The sequence below is a fragment of the Eptesicus fuscus genome, chromosome 11 (assembly GCF_027574615.1).
Source record: "Eptesicus fuscus isolate TK198812 chromosome 11, DD_ASM_mEF_20220401, whole genome shotgun sequence".
In the NCBI taxonomy this organism is placed as follows: Eukaryota; Metazoa; Chordata; class Mammalia; order Chiroptera; family Vespertilionidae; genus Eptesicus; species Eptesicus fuscus.
The window spans coordinates 60,947,813-60,972,238 of NC_072483.1; the positions used below are offsets into that span (position 1 = coordinate 60,947,813).

General features: G+C 54.5%; 1 protein-coding gene across 4 annotated transcripts in view; it reads right to left on the reverse strand.

Moving 5' to 3' along the window:
* Nucleotides 1-24,426, reverse strand: part of AGAP1 (ArfGAP with GTPase domain, ankyrin repeat and PH domain 1) — a 410,505-nt gene that overhangs the window by 291,220 nt on the left and 94,859 nt on the right. For 2 of the 4 annotated variants that reach the window (XM_054722794.1, XM_028140626.2), the window contains exon 1: nucleotides 1,792-2,985. The exons of the other annotated variants lie outside the window; for them this stretch is intronic. In XM_054722794.1, the coding sequence (XP_054578769.1) occupies nucleotides 1,792-2,770 (979 nt within the window). In that variant the 5' untranslated portion in view covers nucleotides 2,771-2,985. Of the gene's footprint in view, nucleotides 1-1,791; nucleotides 2,986-24,426 lie in introns of those variants that run through there. 4 annotated transcript variants of the gene reach the window in all.

Sequence of the window (24,426 nt, forward strand, 5' to 3'; positions counted from 1 at the left end):
TAAATTATATGGATGTCTGACCCCTATGTTGCACACCTGAAACTAATCCTATATAATAAAGAGTTAATATGCTAATTAGACCAGACAGTGGCAGAATGACCTTCTGGAACGACCAGTGTGTGTGTGTGGGGGGGGGGAGGGCGAAGATCGATTGCCCCGCAGAGGGTGGCGGCAGCCGGGGCTGTAAGGGCCGAGTCCCTTGCACGAATTTCGTGCACTGGGCCTCTAGTATAAAATAATACTGAATGTCAATTGTAATTGAAGAGAGACTTTGGGGTGAAATGTATGGGCCACACTACTGACACTGATCATTTGATAAGGCCATCATTCACCCAGCTTCACCTACAGACAAATAACTCTTCAAGGCAAGATTCCTGGTACGTATGGACATTGATGGTGTGGATTACACGATCACATGTGGGTCAATGATTCATGCGCCATGCTTCAAACTGTTGGGAAAATAATAAAGTAATACTGCTTAAAAAAAAAATCCAGCAAGTTAAACTAATGCCAGTCTGGCAACAGGTACATTATACTGTATCCTCACTAAGAACAATATCAGATTTTAACACAATTGCACATTCAACTTCTTGGTTTCAAATATTCTCACATCTGGAGGATCATCGGAAGCATATGAGAAGGTGACATTATTTGTCTTCACTTAAGAATACTAATGAGAGCAGCAATTTCTTTGCATTGGCTGGTTTTACCACACCCCCAGGCAGTCAGGTAACTGGTGACCTCCAGGAGGAAGGTGAGTTGGCAGCTGAAAGTCTCTTACCAAAGGCTCCACACTGCAGCGTTTTACCAGCCTTACCTGTAGCAGCAGCAGAGCTGTACTGATGGTAACTGACCTTTCAGTGGGGAAATGCATGGGTGACCGCATCTTGAGATCTCCCTATCCCCACCCTCCAGAGAGGCTCCCTGGCCCACCCCGCCTCCTCCTGCAGAGTGATGCCCAGGCATGTGGAGAGAAGGGGTGTGTGTTTTGCAGGTTCTGGAGGGTTTTGACCCCCCCCAACACTATCAGAAGCTACCCGATTCTTGCACCAGAATATTATCACACCTCCTGGGAACCTTCCCTGCAAGGTCCTAGTCAGGGGGCCTAAGAGAGCAGAGGACTAAGATTTCAGGCCAGGCTCCAGGCTGTGATTTTCCTGCCTGCATACCAGACATCATGACCAGGAAGGAGAATCCTGTGGCACAGGTGCTCTCCTCCTAACATACCGACTGGAGGGGAGGCCAGGGAGAGGGGCCTACATCCCTGACCAAGCACACAGGTGAGAGCCGGCCAACAGCCGAGGCCACTGCACAGTACCCACAGTACCATCTCCAGGTAGCCCTGACGAGGACACCGGGCTCGGTGGTGGAGTAAGACGTCACCTGAGAGGAAAGCTGCTTCTCCCCACCAGGGCGCCACCTGTGCGGCAGCCTGGGCCCAAGGCCTGGCCTCCTGGAGCAGCCCACAGGTACCCCAGCGGGAGAAAGGCACCACTTGGCAAGGTGATCTCTCCTGAGACGGGCTCACAGGGGCTAAGATCACAAGCCCTGAAAGGCGCCATCACCCGCAGCTGGAAGCAAGGCCAGTCAAGAATGTCCAGACGCCGCAGAATTATTACTGGGGGACACTGCGGTACCCGTGTTCACATCCTGCACAACCACGTGCGGCGGGTGACCTGAGAGGGCAGATCCCTTAGCCGCCCTCCAGTCCCAGCGCACTCTGCGGAGCAGGCCCGCCGCGGGGCCCGAAGGTTCCCACCACTGCCCTCCCGCCCCGGCCGCGCTGCCCACCTCTGCGCGGGGACCCCTCGATGCTCTCGGCGCTGGATGAGTGCGCGTCGGCCGGGGCGCGTCGCAGGCTGAAGTAGCCACGGGGCCGCAAGGCGCCGCTCCTCGGGGAGGGCCCGCCGCTGGAGGCGCCGTCCCTGCGCGCGAAGATGCCGCTGAAGAAGCGCAGCAGCCTGTGCTCCGAGACCGCGCTGGGGCCGGCGGCCGCGGCCCGCGCGCGCTCCAGCCGCTGCAGGTCGCTGTTGTCCAGCGTGCGGTTCTTGCTCTTGCTGCGCTCCCAGCGCTCCAAGTCCGAGAGCGCATCGTTTTTGCTGAGCACCTCGCCCACGTCCAGAGTGTTGCGTTTCTCCGAGGCGGGCTGCGCGGAGGACGCGGGCTCGGGGACGACCCCGGGGTCGGCCACGGTCTCGCCGCCCGGCGCCCAGGCCAGGCTCGCAGAGCTGCTGTGGCGCCTCCCGCGGCCCGGGGCCCGTTCCCGCGGGGCCTCGGGCCCGCTCCTCCAGTGCCTGAAGCTGAGGCTCCGCCGCAGGGGCGCGGCCCGGACCCCCTCCACGTCGGGGCTGCCGGGCGTAGGCGAGCTGGGTTCCTGCTCCACGGCCGGGGGACTGCCGGCCAGGTCCGTGGGCTCTGTGCCGCGTGTGCACGGCCGAAGCCGCCCAAGCTCCAGCTGCCCGGTGCTGCGGGTGCGGTAGGTGCGGACGTCCCAGGCGCGCGGCCGGCGGCCCTCTGGGTCCTCAGTGCCCGCCGCAGCCTCCTCTGCCTCCTCCTCCTCCACCAGCCGCCCGGGCGCGTCCGGGGAGCGCCCGGGCCGGAGCTTCCGAGTAGGACGCGGGTCGGAACCATCGGAGCCCGGGGCGGCCAGCTGCTCCTTCCTGACCATGGTCACGGAGATGCGGTAAACGGTCTTCCTGGGGGGCGTCCCGCGCGGCATCGTGTCCGCGGGCGGAGACGCGGGCTCGCCGCCGACGTCCAGCAGGTACATGTCGCCCGGGGCCGCAGCCGCCGCGCCGCCCGCCGGGGCTCCTCTGCATCCAGCGCCACGGGCCGGGACGCGCGATCGGGCAGTCGCCGGGCGAGGCGGAGCGAGCGGGCGCGCCGGGAGAGGGCCCACGCCCCCTGCTCGCCGCGAGGGCCGCGCTCAAGATGCAGGGATGGCGCCCCTGGCGCCCGCCGGCCCATGCGCCGCGCGGCACAAGTGCGGGGGTCCGAGTCCCAGGCGCCCAGCCATGGGCCCGCGGGGCGGGTGGGCGGAGCGGCGGGAGGGCGGGCAATCAGGAGCGGGGACGGTCTGGCCGGCAGGTGCGGCCGCGGCGCGCAGGGCCCGGGGCGGGCGGCGGCGCCCGCGGCTTCATTGTCTAAGGCGTGCGGCCGGCTCGCATCTTCGGGCCTTTTTTGCACAGTTCGGCGACTCCGGAGCCTGCGCCACTCCCAGCGCCCGAGACGCGCAGGCAGCTGCGCCCCCGCGGCCTAGGGGCGGGAGGGCGGCGGTTTAAAATGGAAACGCGCTCCCGGGCGGGGCGGGCGGGCGGGGGCCGACGTGCAGCGACCGTGGGCCGCGCGCTCAGCCGGCCGCCAGGTCCCGGGAGCGCGGCGGTGGCGGCGGGAGCGCGGCTCGGCGGGCAGGCGGAAGCACCGGGGTGGATCGGGCCGCGCGGACCGGAGCCTCCAGGGGTCCACCTGATGCCCTGCCTGAACACTAACTAACCTGACACCAAAACTCTGGACATGGCTGCAAAAAATGGATCCTCTCTCACCTGCTGCTGGTTTATGAAGCATCTCCCCTAACCACGGTGTTTGACAAGATCGTGACTCAAATCAGAAAGACTGCTAGTTGATTCAACTTATTTGTTAAAAAAGGTATTTTAGGTACCCCCTAATTTTGCACAGGAACACGTGCACTCCCAGGAAGGAGAGAACAAAGAGGGGTGGTGACGGCAGCTCTCTGAGATGGCTGTGCTTCTCTCCTAGTATTTCCCAGTGTGTGGGGAAAGGCTCTGGACAGGTAGGCACTTGCTACCTGGACAACAGGCAGGAGAACACACTGGTTAAGAGCAGGCAGAAGCCTTGCCTGTCCTGGCCAGGCTTGTCCACTTCCTGGCCACCTCCGTTTTTACACCTGTAAAATGGCAATGAAGAAAATGTGCCTAAATCTGAGCACTCTTGTGAGAACTAACTTCGCTAAGAAACTGCGTGCTGGGCACTGTGTAAGCACTAATTTACCGTTAATAGGAACGCTGTGTTACTCTTCCATCAGACCCCCCACTTGCCACCTCTTGGCTCTATAATCGTGGTTCCTGACACTACCCGATGCAGCACAGGGTTCAAACAGAGTTGATCAGTCTTAGTTCTCATGATGTCTTGAACAGAGATATTTCAGGTTGCTTTAAGTTTCAGAAGGAAAATGCCATAAATACAATTTCCACCAATCAGACCGGAGGCTCCACGGCCTTCTCTGGGCCGGGACACGCCGAAGGTGGTGCAGGGGCTGTTTCTAGGGACAGTGCTCCTGGCCAGGTGGTCCTCCAGGTTCCAGGACCGTCTGCAGGTGCTGCTTGCCCCTTCTCTCACCAGTCTGTGAGTATGGGGCACCTGTCATGCTCATGGAGCTGAAAGAACAGAGATGAGTCCTGAGGTCTCCTATGAAGGAGGTATGACCTAGGAAACCTGGGTTTCACCTCAGCGTGAAATGAAATATTCAGATTTAATGAGATAAATCAGAAAGACTGCGAGTTGATTCAATTTATTTACTTAAAAGGGCAGGGAGAATACTCTGTATGACACCTAATGACGGGTACATGCCATTATGCATTTGTCCAAACCCGTAGAATGTACACCACCAAGAGTGAACCCCAGCCCTCGCTGGTTTGGCTCGGTGGATAGAGTGTCGGCCTGGGGATTGAAGGGTCCTGGGTTCAATTCTGGGCAGGCGCACGTGCCTGGGTTGCGGGCTCAATCCCCAGGAGGGGGCATGCAGGCGGCAATCAATGATTCTCTCTCAGCATTGATGTTTCTATCTCTCTTTCCCTTTAACTTCCCCTCTGAAATAGAAATGTATTTTCTTAAAAAGAGTGAACCCTAATGTACCCTATGGGCTCTGGGTGATTGTGATGAGTCCATGTACGTTCATCCATTGTAACATGCAGCACTCTGGAGGAGGATGTTGATGATGGGGGAGGCCATGTATGTGTGGAGGCTGGGAATATATGGGAAATCTGTGTACCTTTGTGCAGTATTGCCACGAACCTAAAAATGCTCTTAAAAATGAAGTCTGTTAAAAACACACACCACAACACTCTAAAGCACATCTGACCACCCTCAGTGGCTGTACCTCAACAACATGATTCCTACCCATAGGGTCTTAAGCTCTGTCCACCAGCTTCCGGCACCCAAAAGTTCAGGAGAAATGCCTCTAACATGTCCTCAATGCAAAGTGGGGGCCCCAGGACAGACGGGTCTTACCTTTTAAGCTTCAATAAAAAGCCCTCTTTGTTTAGACCCAAGAACCACCAACTTCAAGAGTAGGAGCCAGGCAGAATGACGTTTCTAGAGCCCATCAGGTTAGGGGGATGCGGAGGCTCAGAGAGGGTGGGCACTTTCCCCCAGGCTACACAGCTAGCTATTCGCTGAGAGCTGAACCCAGGGTCTTGGGGTCACACTGCCTGTACCCATTCCCATGCTACGATGTCATTTCTGTTGTCTCAGGAAGTGTCAGAATTCTGCCTTCTTGGCAAAGAAGAGAGGAACAAATGTGTGACTATTATTGAACTTGATATTAATGAAACAAATGAGATTTCAGCATCTCAGTAAGTTTTCATTTATTTACTCATTCTTCTGTTTGTTCCCTTATTCATTATTGCAACACTAAGCAGTAAGAATTCACAAACTCATGAAAAAATGATGCAGTTTTCAAGGCCAAGTGATTTAACATGAAAAAAACAGAGAGCAGGACATTGATTAGGTGAGGATACAGTACCGGGCACTCTTTCTAATAGACGAGTACCACTAAGATTGGCAAAAGCCATGTTACAACTGCAGCTGTATAGACTTAAGGGCCAACCCAGTTTGTAAGCAGAAGAACTGATGCTCAGCGATGCTGAGAGGCAGGAGAGGCAGGGAGCTCTGTGAGGGGCAATGGTGGGACCAGAATTAAGAGTTCCCACATGCCCTGGGGCCCATTCCCACTATGAGACCACAGTAACTTTCAACTATTGAGATAATCTTAATATGAAATTAGATGGCCCATAGCAAGATATATAACACATCTTTTTATCTGAGTCATTCAGAGCCCAAGGTAAAAAAATAAAATAGTATTCCTTCAGAGCCCAAATAATGAACTGCTGCTAGTGTCTTCCAATTAGTGCTGGTTGTCTAAAATCCAGCCCAGGTTTTGCACTTAGCCGTAGGAGGATGCAGCCTGCAGAGTAGGAGATTCCATTCCATCCACCTTAGATGACACTGAATCTTAGAAGACACTGAAGGAGGGAACCTCTCTCAGCCATAGCCCAATGTGTCTGGCCACTATTTTTTAGTGTCTCCCATCTTGCAAAGAAGCACTGATTTTTCTCCCCCAATCGTAATAATTTCACATTAGACCCTAGTGTCTAGACTGATAATCCTGGAGAACCGCCTCTCCCTACTGCCCTGGATACATGGGCTCTTCCGATGCACAGAATCAGAGGCTCAGACAGAACCTGTCACTCCAAATCCCCTTTACGCAGCCAGACCTGCCTTTAAATAAAAATAATCCTACTATATATGTTCAGACGGCATTATGCTTTATTTCCCTGCTGCCTTTTAAATGGGACCCTCTAGACTATCCAATTTTTCCACGCGATGGAATATATCACCATGTTGGGGGAAAAGAAAAAAAAAAAGCCTGTAGTTGGTCTCCCTGCCTCATCCACACCAAAGAGCAGGTGGGCAGACCTCAGTGCTGCTGGGACCCCATGGTGACAGGAGGAAGGACTGCAGAGGGGTTCAGGACAGGGATCAGCCCTGTCTCCACCCGTTCACCACCCTGGCAGCTGGCTTCGCTCTCCCAGTTCCAAGTTTATGAGATCCTTTGGCCACCCTTCCATGACTTCCCTGTTCTGTGCCATTTCTAACTGCCTATAAATTAAACACCCTGCACAAGAATGCTATTTCACAAGTGTTACTAGAGCTGATAAGCCTTATTTAAAGGAAACCACGGGTAGTCAGCAGAGTCAAATGCAACTTAACCTGACTTTCCCAGTAACAGATCTCGCCAGCTATTAATCATGCTTGCAGTATTCGCAGAACCCAGTCTGTGGGCAACAGAGAGCTGCCAAGCGGTGACTTTGCCCTGGCCCCTGCAGGTCCATCCAGGAACCAGCAAAGAGCCTCTTCTCCAGGTCAGGGGGCCCCCGGAAAGGTTATTTTTCTGCATCGAGATGACTGACAGATACTGTAAGAAGCAAAAAAAGCCCTTGCCAGTGTTGCTTAGTGGTTAGAGCATCAGCCCATTCACCGAAGGGTCACAGGTCTGATCCCTGGCCTCAGCCAGGGCATGTGCAGGAGGCAACCAATCAACGTGTCTCTCTCACATCAATGTTTCTCTCTCTCTCTCTCCCTCCCTTCTACTCTATCTAAAAATTAATGGAAAAATATTCTCGGGTGAGGATTTTAAAAAAAAAGCAAAAAGAAAGATATTTATGTTTCATGAGCAGTTTCATGTGTTACCTCTTGGCATGAGACTCAGTTGGATCATTTCAGGAGGAAAGTTTTCTGAGCTCAGCTCTGCAGACCGACAACCCTCCTGCAATCACCCCTGCCTGGGCTGACCTCACTGGGGGCCCATGTTTCTCCTTTCACAAACTGGAAGCCACAAGTGGGAGAGTAAAAGAGGAAAGGACTTGACCCCAGTCTCTGAGTCACAGGAGGACAAGTGTGGGTCTCGGGCCAGGACATGCTGATCCAGCAGGAAGGAACGCTGGGAGGTCCTCTGAGCACCCACATCCCGCCTCCTTTTCCTCCAGGACAGCCGTGCAGTCTCCGCCCACCGGGCCACGGGGCTGCGAGTCGTGCACAGACACACCGACATCACAGGCAGCACCCACCCTCCGCTCCTTTCCCATTCTCACGGGAGGCCCCACCATGTGCTCTAGGCGCGAGTGAGACTAACGGCAGGTCAGCACTATTTGTCAAAACGCAATCTGGGCTGACCTAGATTAGAAGAAAACACTTCCTGTCCAAAGGCATCCCTGGATCTGAGGATCAGGCAGTTGTGTAGAGAGGCCAGGGGCGCTGGGTGAGTGCGGGTGGGGTGGGCAGAGAGGGAATCAGACATCCACCCGCAGCGGTACCTGATGCCCAGCTCAGTGTCCCGCCCACAACAGTCATCTCTGGGCTGTCTTCCCAGGGATTCCTAGAGGACAGACAGCTCTATGAGGTGCTGACCGTCATGCACCCTGAGGGGTAGCGGCGTGGCACTCACACGGTCCTCGCGGAGGACTTCACCCGCCAGACCGAGGGGGAATGCTGCCCCAACAGTCAATGGACTGGCAATATTTCAGCAACAGGCCCACCTGCTTCGACAGTCTTCCCTTGTCCAGCAGGTAGACAGTGGTGTGAACTGCCCTGACCCCGCCCACAGCACCCTTCGCAATGACAGGCTGCTGGGGTGGGGGTGGGGGTGGGGCAGTGGTCACAAATACACAACACCTGGGAAACAGTGTTATGGAAAAAAGAGGTAGGTAAGAGGCGGACAGAAAATTATTATTTCTCACCAAAATACTCAAAAATGTCTTCAGAAAGGGAGGTGGGATTTGGCCTTCATCCAGAACAAGGCATCTCTGCCTCACGCTGTGGACATGCTAAGCTGGATCACTCCTTGTCAGGGGGTCGTTCTGTTTCAAAAATGTGTAGTCATTGCCAAATAGCTTGGGGGGCCCGGGGGGGGGGGGGATGCCACCGGTAGAAAAGCACTACTTCAAAGGGACAGGCAAGACATGCGTGGAAAGGGGCGACATTTAGTATAAGAGTCTCACGAACATAATTAAAATGCTGGAAGGAAAAAAATTAAGTTTTGCCAACATTAAATCTTTAAAATCTAAAGCAGCATATTACCTTTAATTAGAAAATGCCCTATGCAAGGTGCATGAAGGTTTTGAGCATGAGCCCCCTGTGGAGGAGACAAAGCACCGAGAACACGTGTGACCTCAGCTAAGCTCGCTGGGTCACCCTCCAGGAGCCCCTGCAGGGACCTGGGCTCCGGTACAGACAGGCCAATGGAACCCAGGGCTGGAGCTGCCTCTCACACCATCCCCTCCCATGTCACTCCTGCACTAGGTCAGGGGCATGACTCCATCCTCTGCAAATGTGAACAGCCATGGAAATTACTGCAAGGTAGGGTATAACAAAATCCATCTATATATATATAAAAGTGTAATATGCTAATTGTCCACTCGGGAGTTCGACCAGAAGAGCAGGAGTTCGATGGCTCGCTAGCACGAGCGCTGACCATCAGGGGGTGGTGCAGGCAACCAGTGGCAGCGGCGGGGCGCTGAGGGAGTAAGGGAAGGAAGAGGCAGAGAGGCGGGGAGGCCAGGCATAGGCACCCTACCTTGCACGAATTTCGTGCACCAGGCCTCTAGTTTTCAGATAAAGAAGCTGACTGCGTGGGAGCCACCTGGCAAGGCCACAGTGGGGATCGGAGAGATTCCAGCCCCGTGTTCTTTCCTGCACACACCTGGTACAGTGAGCCAATAGGAAGCATCTACACCCATACTGAAACTTCACAATCCACTTAAGTATGCCAATGAGACGTCTTGATTTTTTTAAAAATATGTTTTATTTCAGAGAGGAAAGGAGAGGGAGACAGAGATAGAAACATCAATGATGTCAGATAATCAGTGCCCTGACAGAGAATCGAATTTGTGACCTCCTAGTTCATAGGTTGATGCTCAACCACTGAGCTACACCAGCTGAGCAGAAGTCTTTATTTTTTTAAGATGTGCTGATAAGTGTCAGTTATGAGTAGATCCTCACTCCCAAACAAAGGAAAATGTCAGCAATTTCTTGGTGGCCTTTCTTGCTAAGTGTCAGGCAAAGGTGTCTGAAGATAAAGTTAAAACCAAATCTATAAGCCGTCACATTACGGGAACAAATACGAACTGCCTGCGGTCCTCTCCTCTCTTCCACCCGCCCCAGCTCTCTGCGGAGATTCGGCTGAGGAGTCAGAGGGATTTAATCGAGGGCAACACACACTTTGCACCTGTCCCTTGGACAGCTGCAAGGAAGCTCTGGAATCTGTGTGGAGAAAAACCAAGAAATTCCTACCCATTGCCTAAGCTTCCCGGTCTCTGAGGGCATGCAGGGCCGACCTGGTCACATTTTCCTCTTCGGGACCCACTGGAAGGGCCGCCTCTAATAACAACATCTGCAGGAGCGTCTTCCAGACACTCGAACATCAAAACACAGGGAAGAGTCTGCCCGGCCCCTCAAAGCAGGCCTGGAGCCCCGCTTCAGACACTGCCAATTAAATGTGTGTGACATCTGGTGTTTACCAGGCTTGTCTTCAGAGTAAGTCACCCCAGAGGTTGGCCAAGTCCTGGATTTCTATGGAAATAAAAACCGAGGTCACAAAGAATGCCCTGGGAACCTCGATCAGTACTGAATCTGAGCTCAAGAAAAGGCAACGGCATCAGTTATCACCTCTGCATCGCATCTGGGGTTGGCTGCAGAGGTATCTGGGACCCTATCTGTGCCCAGCGGACTTGAAGGTTTGATACGTTTTTCTCTAAATGTCGAAAGCAACATGACCAGGGTGCCTGTTCAAAGACCAAGTCCTGCCCCCGCCCCTCTACCCCAATCAGGCGACCACCTCCTGCTCTTAGGAGCCACTGTCACCGGCTCGGTGTCCCAGGCTCGGAGGATAACCGCGCGGTGGCTGGTGGCAGCAGGCTTCCTACTTCACTCGGTAGTTACAATCTGCGTTAGCATCTGGGGAGACAGGGGAAGTGGGCCACGGGCATCAGATCTGACACAATAAAGAGGAATAAAACCTCCGCGTCTTCTTATCAGCGACCAGCCTGCAGGGAGCAGGGGAGGCGTTCCTGCAGGGGAAAGACGCTGGGTGGACACACACACAGAGGCTGGGCGGTTACTGGGCTCCTTCCCCTGGTCCTGGCGATCTGCTCTGCTTGCCTCCTTTAAAAACCTCACCACCACCATCAGAATCGTCCATGGAGGCAGTGGGGGTGATAGATACATTTGCCATGGCCAAACAATTCCCCCTCCTCAGTCTTTACTCCCCTCCAACGCCATCTCTGTCCCGGGGAGGGATCTGGCTGGTGACAAACCAACACCAGACTTCCCAGGTCTGGAAAGAAGGTTAATGAGCCTCATCCTTCCAGCTCTGGGAACTACCGTCCGTGAGTCAGTCCCATAACCATCTAAGACATTACGAGTTGGCCTGGCAGTGAGTGAACACAGAGCCAGGATTCACGTGCCACCCCCTGGGCCCCCTGCTTCCTGCTGCCACTCCCTCACAGCCACTCCACCCAGAGGGGCGCTCAGCATCCATGGGGACCCAGGTCACCTGCCTCCTCAGCTCCAGGGGTCTTTCCCCCTTCCTTGTGCTCCTAGGGCTTCCTCCCATGGCCACGCCCTTGACTTGTCTACTCTGCAATCTAGGGCTCCAACCACCCCCTCGCTGCCCACAACCTTCCACGCTGGCCATCCTTTCTGCCCAGACTCCACCACACCTGTCAGGAGACTCGTTTAACACATCCTCTCCTTCCCAATCCTTCGGGTGCATCCCTAACCAGCAAGGGGCATGACACCCTCTACTCCAGCCACTATTCTGCAGGCCCCTGCTGTCTCCGAGACCACCTGGGCTCCCCCCAACTCCAGACCAACGCACAGGTGCTCCTCAGAATGTGTCCATGGACCAGCAGCACCAGCTGGGAACCTGGCCCCCGACTGGCCCTCCACACCATCAGGAAAGTGTGGGAGGCCCCCCAGTCTACTTCACGAGCCCCACCTGAGGGGCTGGGCGCTGGCACCCTGCAGGCCCCCTGCAGCCCTGGTGCCCCTCGGACCTAACCAGCTACCCAAGCTTGCTGCCTTCCCTGAGAACACGGCAAAGATGCGTTCAGCTCGGCCTCACTGGGGCCTCCGACCACACCATCTCTCCTGCTCACAGTTGGCAAACACACCTGGTACCATCAGTCACCATCATCTCTCCTTGGGCCAGCACAGAAAAATACTCAATTATCTTCTACTTAATCCTACAAACAACAACAAACAGAAGCAGAAGCCTCTCCTCCATCTGCATGCCCTTCGGCCTCTACCAGTCACCTCCCAACAGCCCGAACTCCTCCCTCCATTGCCCACCCTCTTCATCCTTCTCTGGGTTCCCAGAGCAAACAGGGCACAATTCTGCTCAGACCAGGAGACGCCCTGTCACTCCTTCACTGGCATCCCAGGCCCCGCCCAGCCCCGCCCGCCACTGCAGGGAGTGGCCAAGGGGCTGGGCTCCACTGCAGGCCCGGTGATTCCAGCCCTGTGTGACCTCGGGAAAACGCCCGAGTCTCTGTGACCAGTCTCGCGTGTGCAGTAAGGTGATGACAATACAGGGAAGAGGTGACAATCAAATGTGACAATGTAGCGGGGCAGGATACAGGGTTAGATGTGGAATCTGTAACCATTACCGTCTAAATAAAGCTCGGCAACTTTAGAAAGAAACGCGATGGTGTACAAGAGCATTTGCCCGGGTGCTCAGAACCAATGTGCGTTGTCTGCTGCGTCCCTGGATTCTTCACTCCATCACATCAGGCTGCTCTCTAGTCCTGAACTCACCATACCCAGCCTCACCACCGCCTCCTGCTGGCGACTGACTGCAGGACCAGCTAATCCTACTCATCACAGGAGCCTGGGCTCAGGAGTGCCCCCTCCCCACACACACCTGTGCACGCTTGAGCGCACCCCTTATCAGTATCAATCACCGTGTCTTACTGACCTGACACCTGTAATTTACATAGCCACCACCCCCCACCCCCCACCACCAGAAGACCAGGTCCTTGACACAGGACCCAACTTTATCTCTAAATCCCAGCCCTTGTCTGGGCACTGCTTAATAAATACTGCCTGATGGTTAGCGCTGTCAATCCCAGGGGCTGGTCCGACATTAATTCTGGGCTCAGCAGTGCCTGGGTCAAATTGCAAGTAACAGCAGAGATCAGCTGACTTGCTTGACCCGCCCCTTTTAACACCCTGTTTACAAGGCTACACCATAGCGTCCCCTCCCCCCACTTCTTCCCCCTCAAGTGTATCTATGAAGCTCCAAAGATTAGGGAAAGACGGGAAAGAGGGTGATTCATTTCTTCCCTGGCCACACACGCAAAAAAAAAAAAAAAAAAAAAGCGCTGATCTTGGGTGGCCACCTCTGAGAAAGCATGCCCTTCCCTCCGCAGTGACGGGAAGGCCGGCTCAGCTGGAGCACTTCACAGATGTTCCTCAGTTCTTCCCTTTTCTTCCCCAAATGCCTGTGAGGGTGAGGCAGGTGCTATTATAATCCCTACTTTATGCCTGGAAAGCAAGTCACAGGGAAGTTGAAAAGGTGCCCAATCTCACAGTAAAGGGTCCAGCAATCTTTGTGCCGCCGCCTCCTCCAACCTCCCCAACCTTACTCCACTCTCAGGAAAGTGGGGACCTGACCAAGGGCAGCCCTGAGGGGTAGGCAAAGGGCGGCTGGCCTGGGGGGAGCAATGAAAAGGCTTTGCCAAAGAGAGCCAGAGTTCTGCACTCCACTCAGCTCCTGACGCGGTGCAGGGGGAGGAGGGGGAGGGGAAGGAAAAGATGGAAGCCAGGTGGTAAGGATTTGGGGAGCAGGTAGGCAGATATGGTGGTTCAACACACAGGTGCTCCTCCCCTAAATTCCCAGGAATGGGGTGCTGGAAGTTCAAGGCACATTGGGGTCAAACAGGCTCCCATTTCATTTGAATCTCCAGGGACAATGCCAAACCCACTCTTGAGACTCCACTTCCCTTCTAGAGTTCCTGGAAAGGCTGAGCAAAACCCTCAGCCCCTCTCCTCCCCGCGGAGCCCTCGCCTCACCGACTTCACAGGCTGCAGGCTGGCTTCTGCCTCCTCCTGGGACTCCAGGGCAGGCCTCCCTAAAAGCCAAGTGGCCCCACATGGCCACACCCACTGCCCAATGTAACAGTAACCCGCCCCCTCCAGAGAGCCCTGAGCCCCTGGGAGCCCTCTCCTGCCTCTGCCTGCCCCACCCAGGGTGCCCCCAGTGTCCCGTCACTCCTCCTCCACCCCACACCTTGACCTTAACCCTGAAAGGGAGCAGGAAAGACAATCCATTGTAACCCTCCTTTCCTAAGACGGAAATACTCACTTATAAAGCCATACATTCTTACCCTCAGACACATTCCAGATACAATTCCATCAGTACCAGGGCCTGGGCATTAGGAAAACCACACATTTCTGAGAAGACAGCCAGACTTCCACGGGTTCAGCTACCCAGGCCCTCACAGGGTGTTAGCAGTGTTATTTCTGAAGCAAAATCTCATTTCTAGCAACAAGACATTTTGCTAATACAAAAAGGTGTTCAGCCCTAGCTGGTTTGGCTCAGTGGATAGAGCGTCGGCCTGCAGACTGAAGGGTCACAGGTTTGATTCCAGGCAGGTTAGGGGCTCCATCCCAATGGGGGGCATGCAGGAGGCAACCAATCAATGATTCTCTCTAAAAATTGGTGTTTCTATCTCTCCCTCTCCCTTCCTTTCTGAAATCAATAAAAATCCTATATAATAAAGAGGTAATATGCAAATTGACCCTCATGCCCTCACACAAGAGGGCCACCCCCATGTGGTCAAAGATGGCTGCCACAAGATGACCGGCAGGGGAGGGTAGTTGTGGGCTATCAGGCCAGCAGGGGAGGGCAGTTGGGGGCAACCAGGCCAGCAGGGAAGGGCAGTTAGGGGTGACCGGGCCGGCAGGGGAGTGGTTAGGGGGTGATCAGGCTCTCAGGCAGAAGCAGTTAGGGGAAATCAGGCAGCAGGCAGGCGAGTGGTTGGGAGCCAGCAGTCCCAGATTATGAAAGCGTGCAGGGATAGGACCTAAACCGGCAGTCGGACATCCCCTGAGGGGTCCCAGATTGGAGAGGGTGCAGGCTGGGCTGAGGGACACCCCCCCCCCAGGGCACGAATTTCATGCACTGGGCCTCTAATATATTTATAAAAAAGAAAAAGGACGTGTTCACAAACAAGCAAAAACATTTTACAAAAGGGGTAACGTACAAAGGAAACATTTCCATTAATATTGAACCAGCTACTGAGGTTGTGATGACCTTGACTATCCAGACAAACAAGTTAAAGTTCATACTAGTAACGATGTTTGAAACCCAGCTGGGGCTGCTATAACAATACCTCAGACCCAGGGGTTTCAATAACAGAATTTACTTTTTCACAGTTCCGGGGGTTAGAGGTCTGAGATCGTGGTGTGGGCAGACTTGGATTCTTCCAAGGCCCCTCTCCGAGGCTTGTAGATGTCCCCTTCTCCCCGTGTCCTCACAGGGTCTTCCCTCCGTGCCTGCCCGTGTCCTAATCTCCCCTTCTTATAGGGACACCAGTCATCCAGATCAGGGTCCTTCCTAGTGATCTGTTTAACCCAATGACCTCTGTAAACACCCTGTCTCCCAGAACAGTACCATCCTGAGGCACGGGGGGCTAGGACTCCCACATACGAGTTCAGGGGGAATACAATTCAGCTCAAACAGATGCCATCATGACTAGCAAATAATAGCCACCATTCTTAAAGTAAGGGGAGGGGTTCAATGTGTGACAGTCACGTCTGGATTTACAAAAGGCATTGTTCTCAGTGAAAACTCAAAGCAGCCGGACATCAACTAGGCCCTGCTAGGCACAGCTGGGCTCCTGGTGTCCCGGCGGCGCCCCTAATGGAGTAAGGGTTACCAGCAGGTGTCAAAGGAAGGCCGGAGAGAAGAGCTCCCTCCCACAGGAGGAAGCAGAGTCCCCACCCTCAGTGTCAAGGCCATCCTGTCTGGGAAGCTAGGAAGAGTAAGGCACGGTGGGCTGATCACCCTGGACTCTGTCCCACCTTTCCACGGAACACGTTGAGGGATGCATGTCTCCCTCAAACAGAATCCGTGTGCTTGAGGTCAGCAATTTCAACCCAAGGCCCCCCTGCTCCGAGCTGCGTGAATGCTGCTTCTCCCGTGAGCTGTTATAGTAAAGACCGTATCCCTAACTTCACAGAAGGCAAGACTTGCGGTGTAAGATTCTATTGTGTCTTACACTTTTGCTTTAATGTACCCATAACACACATATATCATGACCACTCTGCAAAAGAGGTGTTCTTCAAACCCAAATGTCCATTTCCAGATAAATGACAGCAATACCCTCGGTGTCCCTCGCCCCCATCCCCAGGCCAGTGGGAATGGACCACAGTCTTAGGGCAAGCTCATCCCTCCAGCTCTCGCTCTCATCACTTATTGGAATTCTCAAAGTTGCAAAGGCCTGGCCTCACTCTGCATCACCCTCCCTTTTCCATAAATCTCCAGATTGAAACCCAGGATCTTATTCCAACAGAACCCCCCACCCCCACCCAAGCATCCAGACAGAGATGCACTAGGGGGATGGGAGTGTGTGTGGCGGGGAGGGGGGGGGGTCCTTTGAAATCTCCACTGAACAGATTAAGCATGGATAAATCATACTTTTGAAATGTATTATTTCTATGTATATGGTCCCGTAGGTGGCATCCCCACAAAGTAAGGCGTCCAGCTCCAAGGTGACTCGAAAAGCAACATAGGAGCCACCCGCTCCTTCAAATGCACCTGCTCTCTGCTTCAACCTGACGCACGCACAGCCCAGCCCAGCCTCAGGAACAATGCAGTTGTTATTAGGCATCAGAGGAACGCTCTCGGCCCAGGTGTGTCACCTCCACCACTTTCACTTTGGAAACTGGGGGAGGGGCGTACAACCCTGGGGACGTAAAGGGAACGTAACAGAGAAGTGAGACCCTGATGTGACCAAGGGTGGGGAGCCCAGGCTGCGCAGGTATGACGCTGCGACTCTGAAACAGGTCCCTGGGCCTCATTAGCATTCAACTCGCCTAGCAACAAATTCAAGACATCACTTCCCAGATTTACACCTACTGTGGTTCTCACCCACGCGGTTTATTAACACACACCTGACAAATGCATGTGTCACAACAGCGAAGCATGATCTCCAAACGGAAGCAAGTGCTTTAGGGTCAAAGGTGAAGACAGTGACCCTGTCTTCCAGCTTCTGTACACATAATCAATGCCACGTTCTCAATACCAGCACGAATGCATTCCCAAAGCACACGTCTGCTTTTAGATCTATGCTGACCTGGTAGGGAACAACGAATGTTTCTGTTAGCACACACCTCAAGAAAAGGAGAGAAGCTGGGGACGCTCAGGGTAGAGGAAATTAATACTCTTCATTCACGAAAGAGCTTTGTTTGAAATGATACGTTTCAATCTGAAAGTCATTTTATTTCCGAGTGTGCTGGGCTTCCCATATGAATGCAATCATAGTGGCAAAGACAGCACACGCTGGCATTGAAACACGCTGCTTACACCTTATAAATGTTTAACTGTGGTCAAAGGTATCCAGGAGGGCGATTCAGACATTCTGATAGAATAGGTTGAATATTCTCATTCTAATCTTCTCGAGCCCCTCTGCCTCCAGGAAAATAAAGCTGAGACTCGTGATGGACACTTTTCAGATGGCATTATCATCAAGCACTGTCACAAGGGAACAGAGAGAAGGTCTTTAAAAAGTCCCGTGGGTCAGGATTAGAGCATGACAATTTAAGGACTAGCCAGGGGGTCAACTGACTACCAGCATTGAGGTCATGTCACTTTCAATGTGTCACTGTCCTGAGACAACTTCATCTCCACTAAACCCACACAAGGTCCTTGAGGATGACCTTCAAGTAGGGAAACCACTCTGTACTCCTGTCCTGTGTGGGGACAGTGATGTACCTATTAAAACTCTTCTTGTCATCTTTCGGCCAACTCTACGTGACAGAGACTCTGATGCCCCTTTTCAAACCCATCACGCGTTAAAATACTCAATTGGAAAATCTGCTTCCTTCATCTCACTATTGCAGTTACACAGCTAAGCAACCTCAGCTGTCCAGGAAATACCACCGCAATGAACACATCACTGGGCAGAGAAGAAGCAATTCACGTTCCTGTCACATTTCACATGTTGCAAAGAGACGGAGGGGAGTGTGCACTGCACTAAATATTCAGTTATGATTAAAATCCCTCCACTGCCTTTTATCACTCATCACACTCCAGCCCGGAATAAGCAGCTAAGAACACTGATGACAATCTTCGCTGGGCAACCGTCAGGCTTCTCCGCGGGTCCTTTATCTTACTCTCTAACACGGACGTGCGTCGCTTTACATGAGAAAGGCTATGTTTATTTTTACACTTGGGTGTAGGCTCGCTTTTCGACAATTTTGTTGACGCTCTGAGCAAACTAGAAACGGTTCTTAAAATCTATCTTTATGTCTATCTCGTGGTCTGCTCGAGCCTTTAAATCCTTCTTGGAGAGTTTCCCCTTTACTAACTTAATCCATCAAAGAGTGAACAAAGTTGGGGTAATCCGGAAGAAGAGTCCAGTGAATCTACACCCTTTTCCCTTAAGTAGCAGCAAGGGGTGACCCACATGGCAGCTGGGTCTTATGTCCTTTTCACAGAGGAGAAAACAGGCTTTGAGAGGTCATGTGACTTGCCCAAGGCTGGCGAGCTGGTGAGTGATGAGGGTCTCGAGGTAGGTCCGCTGCCCGCAAAGCCAGGCTGTTCCTGGTCAGTGGAGAATGGATATCATATCTTTCCCACTTCTGTTCCTCTCCAGTGCTGAGCCCTTTTCCCTGCGGCTTTGGGATGGGTGGGGCCGAGTTCACATGCACACGGCTGAGCGCTGATCTCTGAAGGTGTAAAATCCATGTTGTCACCCCACACATGTGTGACCAGGTAACTTGCTTAGGGCAGTTCCTCGGGGTTGAGTGAACCAGCCAGGAGAGTGTAGGAGACGGGATCTCAGAGACCTAGGAACCCAGGGGAGGCCTTGGCTGGGAGGGTAGAGCCTTAGTCTGTGATGGACAGAGGCCGGAGGGTGACCAGATGGCCTGGGTGATGCCCCACAGGTTGGATGGGCTGCTCCTAGAGGGACAAGCTGATGCCTGTCAATCAGGGAGCTTACCACAGACCCCTCCCTGTGCCATCTGGGAAGCTGGTCAGCTGGTCTCCTGCCCAGTCCAGGTATGTTTTAAAATGAAGGTGAATGGACCCCCTCAGTACCCACAAAGAGCATCATTCTGTATTTCTCTCCCAATTAAACAACCATTACAAAACTGAGTTCCAAAAACAAGGTGCCCAAACCATAGCGTCTTATACTAGAAGACACTGTGAGTTTAGACAGCCTCCTGGAGAGGAGGCCTTCTCTAGGGGGAACCTTGCCTTTCAACACCTGTGTGTCTGCAGGCTTCTTTACTTCCTCTCTGGAGCAAGACAGGATGGGAACATAAATCAACCCATCCATCCCAGGGAAAATCGCCATTTCTTTGCCTTAGATTCCTAGAAGCATACTTTGTGGGTCAAAGTGTACAAATATTTTATCCGTTCACATTTTCAAACTGCTTTCTAGAAAGAATGAATGATTTCGACTCCCACCATCATTATTTTGGAGACTTAAGTGTTGCTTGTCCCCTCCCTACACACAGACACACAAGCGTCCTCTGGTAACAGCCCCCCTAACACACACACACACACACACACACACACACACACACACAGTGGTCATAGGGATAGACAGTTCCATGTCACTGTCATCGGTGGGTTTACCCTTTGCTTATTTGTTCAAATAATGGCATCTCAGACTAATGGGCGTTTGTCCCTTTACCTGTGGGAATCTTCACGTTTTTTGTCATCTATTTGTCTGAGCTTTTCAGACATCAGGAAGAGCCATTTGTGTGTACCATTCTCTACAAAGAGGTTTCCTTTCATCTGTCAAATGGGGATCAGAGTACTCGAAAAGCAAAGAATTTTAAGACAAGTGCATTTTCCGGAGCACAGTTTTCTGAATGATACCATACCTCTCTGCCGGTTGGTATTACCCATCGAGTGGTCCCACCTGTCCACAGACGAGAGGTGTCTGTCGTGGCCGGCCCTTCACCCTGCCCACAGTCCCAGAGGCTGGAATTCTTCCGAGGCACACGCCAGCTCTTTCCACAGAATGTTTCTTTACTGAGTCTTACTAGACTTCTACCTGCAGTTGAAGTGATGCTCACAGCTTTTTAATATGCAGAAACTACACTTTTTCTATTCTGAAAGTCGGTACCTTTTCTCAGGTTGAGTTTGTCACGTTCTGTTTGCCAGACATTCTTCAGGGCAGGAAGGTGGGGGACAAGCTCATTTGCAAGGACCCCAAGGACTGCAGTGGGCACTGCCTGGCCCGGCATGAGCCTGCAGACGCTTATGTTCTTTTCTGCTGTATCTTCAGGGCCTAGAGTTGCCATGGAGAACAGCTAACCTGGGATGGATGGATGGATGGATGGATGGATGGATGGATGGATGGATGGGGAGATGGTAGAATGGGGAGACAGGGAGGCTGGAAGGGAAAGCCAGAGGGGAGAGAGAGACGCATGAGCCCACAAACACACCCAGCACCCGGAGCAGCAAAGGGCTCCCTCACATCACTCCCTGTAGGCCTGGTAATGCCTATTTTCATCTTTTCCATCCAAAGATCACTTTCCAATCAAAAAGACATTTTTCTGACAGGCCCCCGGCCTGGTCACCCAGTTTGATTTACTGAGATTTGTTGCCTTGGAAACTCCATAAATTAACGGGAGCTGGAAACTAAAAAGCCACTACTTGGATGTAAAAGGCTCTCCAGAGTAAATAATAAGAGAAGCCAGTCCATGATCTCATAATGGAAGAAGCAAAGTATTTCTAATCGATTTCATTTTCATCACCCCCATGACACCTAGGCTCATCCCAGGTCCTTGGGTGAGCGACACCCGGTGCACTGCCTGCTCCCTAGCTCCCTTCCACGTCATGCAGCCTCCGGGCGGGTGGCTCCTCCACGCCTGGTCCCAGGACGGGCTACATCAGCACAGAATGAGGCACAGGTGTCAGAAATGCAGCCTCTCCGGCCCACCACCCGACCCACTGGCTCTGAACCTCTGTGCCTGGGGCCCGGGAGCCCACCCCCTAAAGCTTCCAGGTGTCTCTGCATTTCTGCAACAGCGCACAGAGCTCTGCTCCAGTCGTATCGTTTTTGACATTTCAGATGTAAAAGCTACACTTTTCTCCAATATCTTCAAATGACTGATTTAGAAAACAAAACAAATGTTCTCTCCCCCGCCCCCTTTATATTTCTGCCCAGTTGTGGAAGAATGGTGCACTATTTTAAAAAAAAAAAATCACAATAACATTTTTAAAAAGATGTATACAAGGGTGAGAGGCTTTTAAAGTGTGACCAAGTCAATGATGGAATAATGGAAAGATTACAATCTTCTGGAAATAGAGGCAGAGCTGCACCCAGAATGCCACTAGGACTTATTTTGTAACAGAGAAATAAACGCCTCCTCCAGACTCACCCCCTGGGTTAGGGAAGACTGGCATTCCCTCTGCCCCGCAAAATCCTCAGGCAGGGCTCTCTGTCCGGGACCACACCCACCTCTACCAGGGAACCCACCTCTACCGGGAGCCCACCTCTACCGGGGAGCCAATCTCCACCGGGAGCCCACCTCCACCGGGAGCCCACCTCTACCGGGAGCCCATCTCCACCGGGGAGCCCACCTCCACCGGGAGCCCACCTCCACCGGGGAGCCCACCTCCACCGGGAGCCCACCTCCACCGGGGTGCCCACCTCCACCGGGAGCCCACCTCCACCGGGAGCCCACCTCTACCGGGAGCCCATCTCCACCGGGGAGCCCATCTCCACCGGGGAGCCCACCTCCACCGGGGAGCCCACCTCCACCGGGGTGCACACCTCCACCAGGGAGCCCACCTCTACCGGGGAGCCCATCTCCACTGGGGAGCCCACCTCTACCGGGGAGCCAATCTCCACCGGGAGCCCACCTCTACCGGGGTGCCCACCTCCACCGGGAGCCCACCTCTACCGGGGTGCCCACCTCCACCGGGGTGCCCACCTCTACCGGGAGCCCACCTCCACCGGGAGCCCACCTCTACCGGGAGCCCACCTCCACCTGGAGCCCACCTCCACCGGGAGCCCACCTCCACCGGGAGCCCACCTCTACCGGGAGCCCATCTCCACCTGGAGCCCACCTCCACCGGGAGCCCACCTCCACCGGGAGCCCATCTCCACCGGGAGCCCACCTCCACCGGGAGCCCACCTCCACCGGGAGCCCACCTCCACCGGGAGCCCACCTCTACCGGGAGCCCACCTCCACCGGGAGCCCACCTCCACCGGGAGCCCACCTCTACCGGGAGCCCACCTCTACCGGGAGCCCACCTCCATCGGGAGCCCACCTCTACCGGGAGCCCACCTCTACCGGGGTGCCCACCACTACTGGGAGCCCACCTCCACCGGGAGCCCACCTCTACCGGAGCCCACCTCCACCGGGAGCCCACCTCCACCGGGGAGCCCATCTCCACCGGGAGCCCACCTCCACCGGGAGCCCACCTCTACCGGGGAGCCCACCTCTACCGGGGAGCCAATCTCCACCGGGAGCCCACCTCCACCGGGAGCCCACCTCCACCGGGGAGCCCACCTCCACCGGGGAGCCCACCTCTACCGGGGAACCCACCTCCACCGGGGTGCCCACCTCTACCGGGGAACCCACCTCTACTGGGGAACCCACCTCTACCGGGAGCCCACCTCCACCGGGGAGCCCACCTCCACCGGGAGCCCACCTCCACCGGGGAGCCCACCTCCACCGGGGAGCCCACCTCCACCGGGAGCCCACCTCCACCGGGGAGCCCACCTCCACCGGGGAGCCCACCTCCACCGGGAGTCCACCTCCACCGGGGAGCCCACCTCTACCGGGGTGCCCACCTCCACCGGGGAGCCCACCTCCACCGGGGAGCCCACCTCCACCGGGGAGCCCACCTCCACCGGGAGCCCACCTCCACCGGGGAGCCCACCTCCACCAGGAGCCCACCTCCACCGGGAGCCCACCTCCACCGGGAGCCCACCTCCACCGGGAGCCCACCTCCACCGGGGAGCCCACCTCCACCGGGGAGCCCACCTCCACCAGGAGCCCACCTCCACCGGGAGTCCACCTCCACCGGGAGCCCACCTCCACCACCCATCCCTAAACAGCAACACAACCGAATTCCAAGGCATGTCAAATTGAGGGTCTTAAATGAGCCTCCAGAAATGTCTACGCCTCCCTTGGGGCCCCCACAGAAGCCACACTGTCCTGTGTCCTCCAAGATCCCATCAGAGGGGACACTGCAGGGGCTTTGTGTCAGCAAGACGACCACAGATGGGATAAAAAAATAATCCTAATGCCAGTGAAGGCTGGTCGGTGCTCAGAACGCTGCAGGCACCGACACGTACGTTAGCTGTGCTGCATTTAGTCCCCAGCAACCTTTCACAGGTGGGCACCACGTCTCCTCTCCGTTTTCTAAATAAAGGGCCAGGGGCTCACTCGGCCACAAAGCAGTGGTGGAGGGAGGCAGAAATCTGCACCAGGTCAGACTGGCTCCCCTGCTCCTGACCCAGGAGATGGAGAGCCAGTGGGAGGGGAGGATGTTCCGGACAGCGCTGCCTGGCACAGACCAATGCAGCCTTCCGACTCACTGGCTTTGGCACTGGCACAGGAGGTGTGCCCTCCTCTCAGGTCCCGAGAGAAAGCTGACACCCGCACTCCTGTCTGAGGGTGGCTGCAGCTCTAAGGCAATCACAGTGACGAGGGTGTGATCCCGAGGGTGTGATCCCGAAGGGGAGGCGCTTTTCAGGCTGGGGCTGAGCTCACACGAGGAATGGAACCCTTGCTCCAGGGGAGAACCATCAGGAAGGAGGAGTGACCTCACTGCTGACCTGGGAACCTCTGAGGAAGGCACTTTAACTGAAGCAAGTTTGGAATTGCCCTCTGCAGACTCTTCATGGGGAGGTATTATGCAGCTCTCCTCCTGCGGAGGGATCCAGCTGGCCCGGGGGGGTGGCCCTTCACTGGCCCTGATGCAGGGACAAGGGCGCTGCCAGCTTCAGGACCCTCCCTAATCAACATGGGGGTGTGGGCAAAGGAAAGAAAAAAAACCTAGGGTCACTGCCCAAGAGATGGGGAAAGAGGGGCTGGGTGTGACCTGCAAGTAGCTAGAAGACAAGAAAAAGGTGCAGGTGGCATGGTGCAGACATGGTGACATGCCCACAGCAGTCTCCTTCAAGATTAGCTACAACCGTGTCCCACTTTCTAAGAATGGGGGGAGGGGGGTCCTCATCCAGATGAGAAGTCACCTGTGCCTAGCGGGTGTGACTCACCTATGAACCAGGAGGTCACGGTTTGATTCCTGATCAGGACACATGCCTGGATTTCGGGCTCGACCCCAAATCGACACATGCCACGTAGGGGGCATGCAGGCGGCAGCTGATCAATGATTCTCTCTCATCATTGATGTTTCTCTCTCTCTCTCCC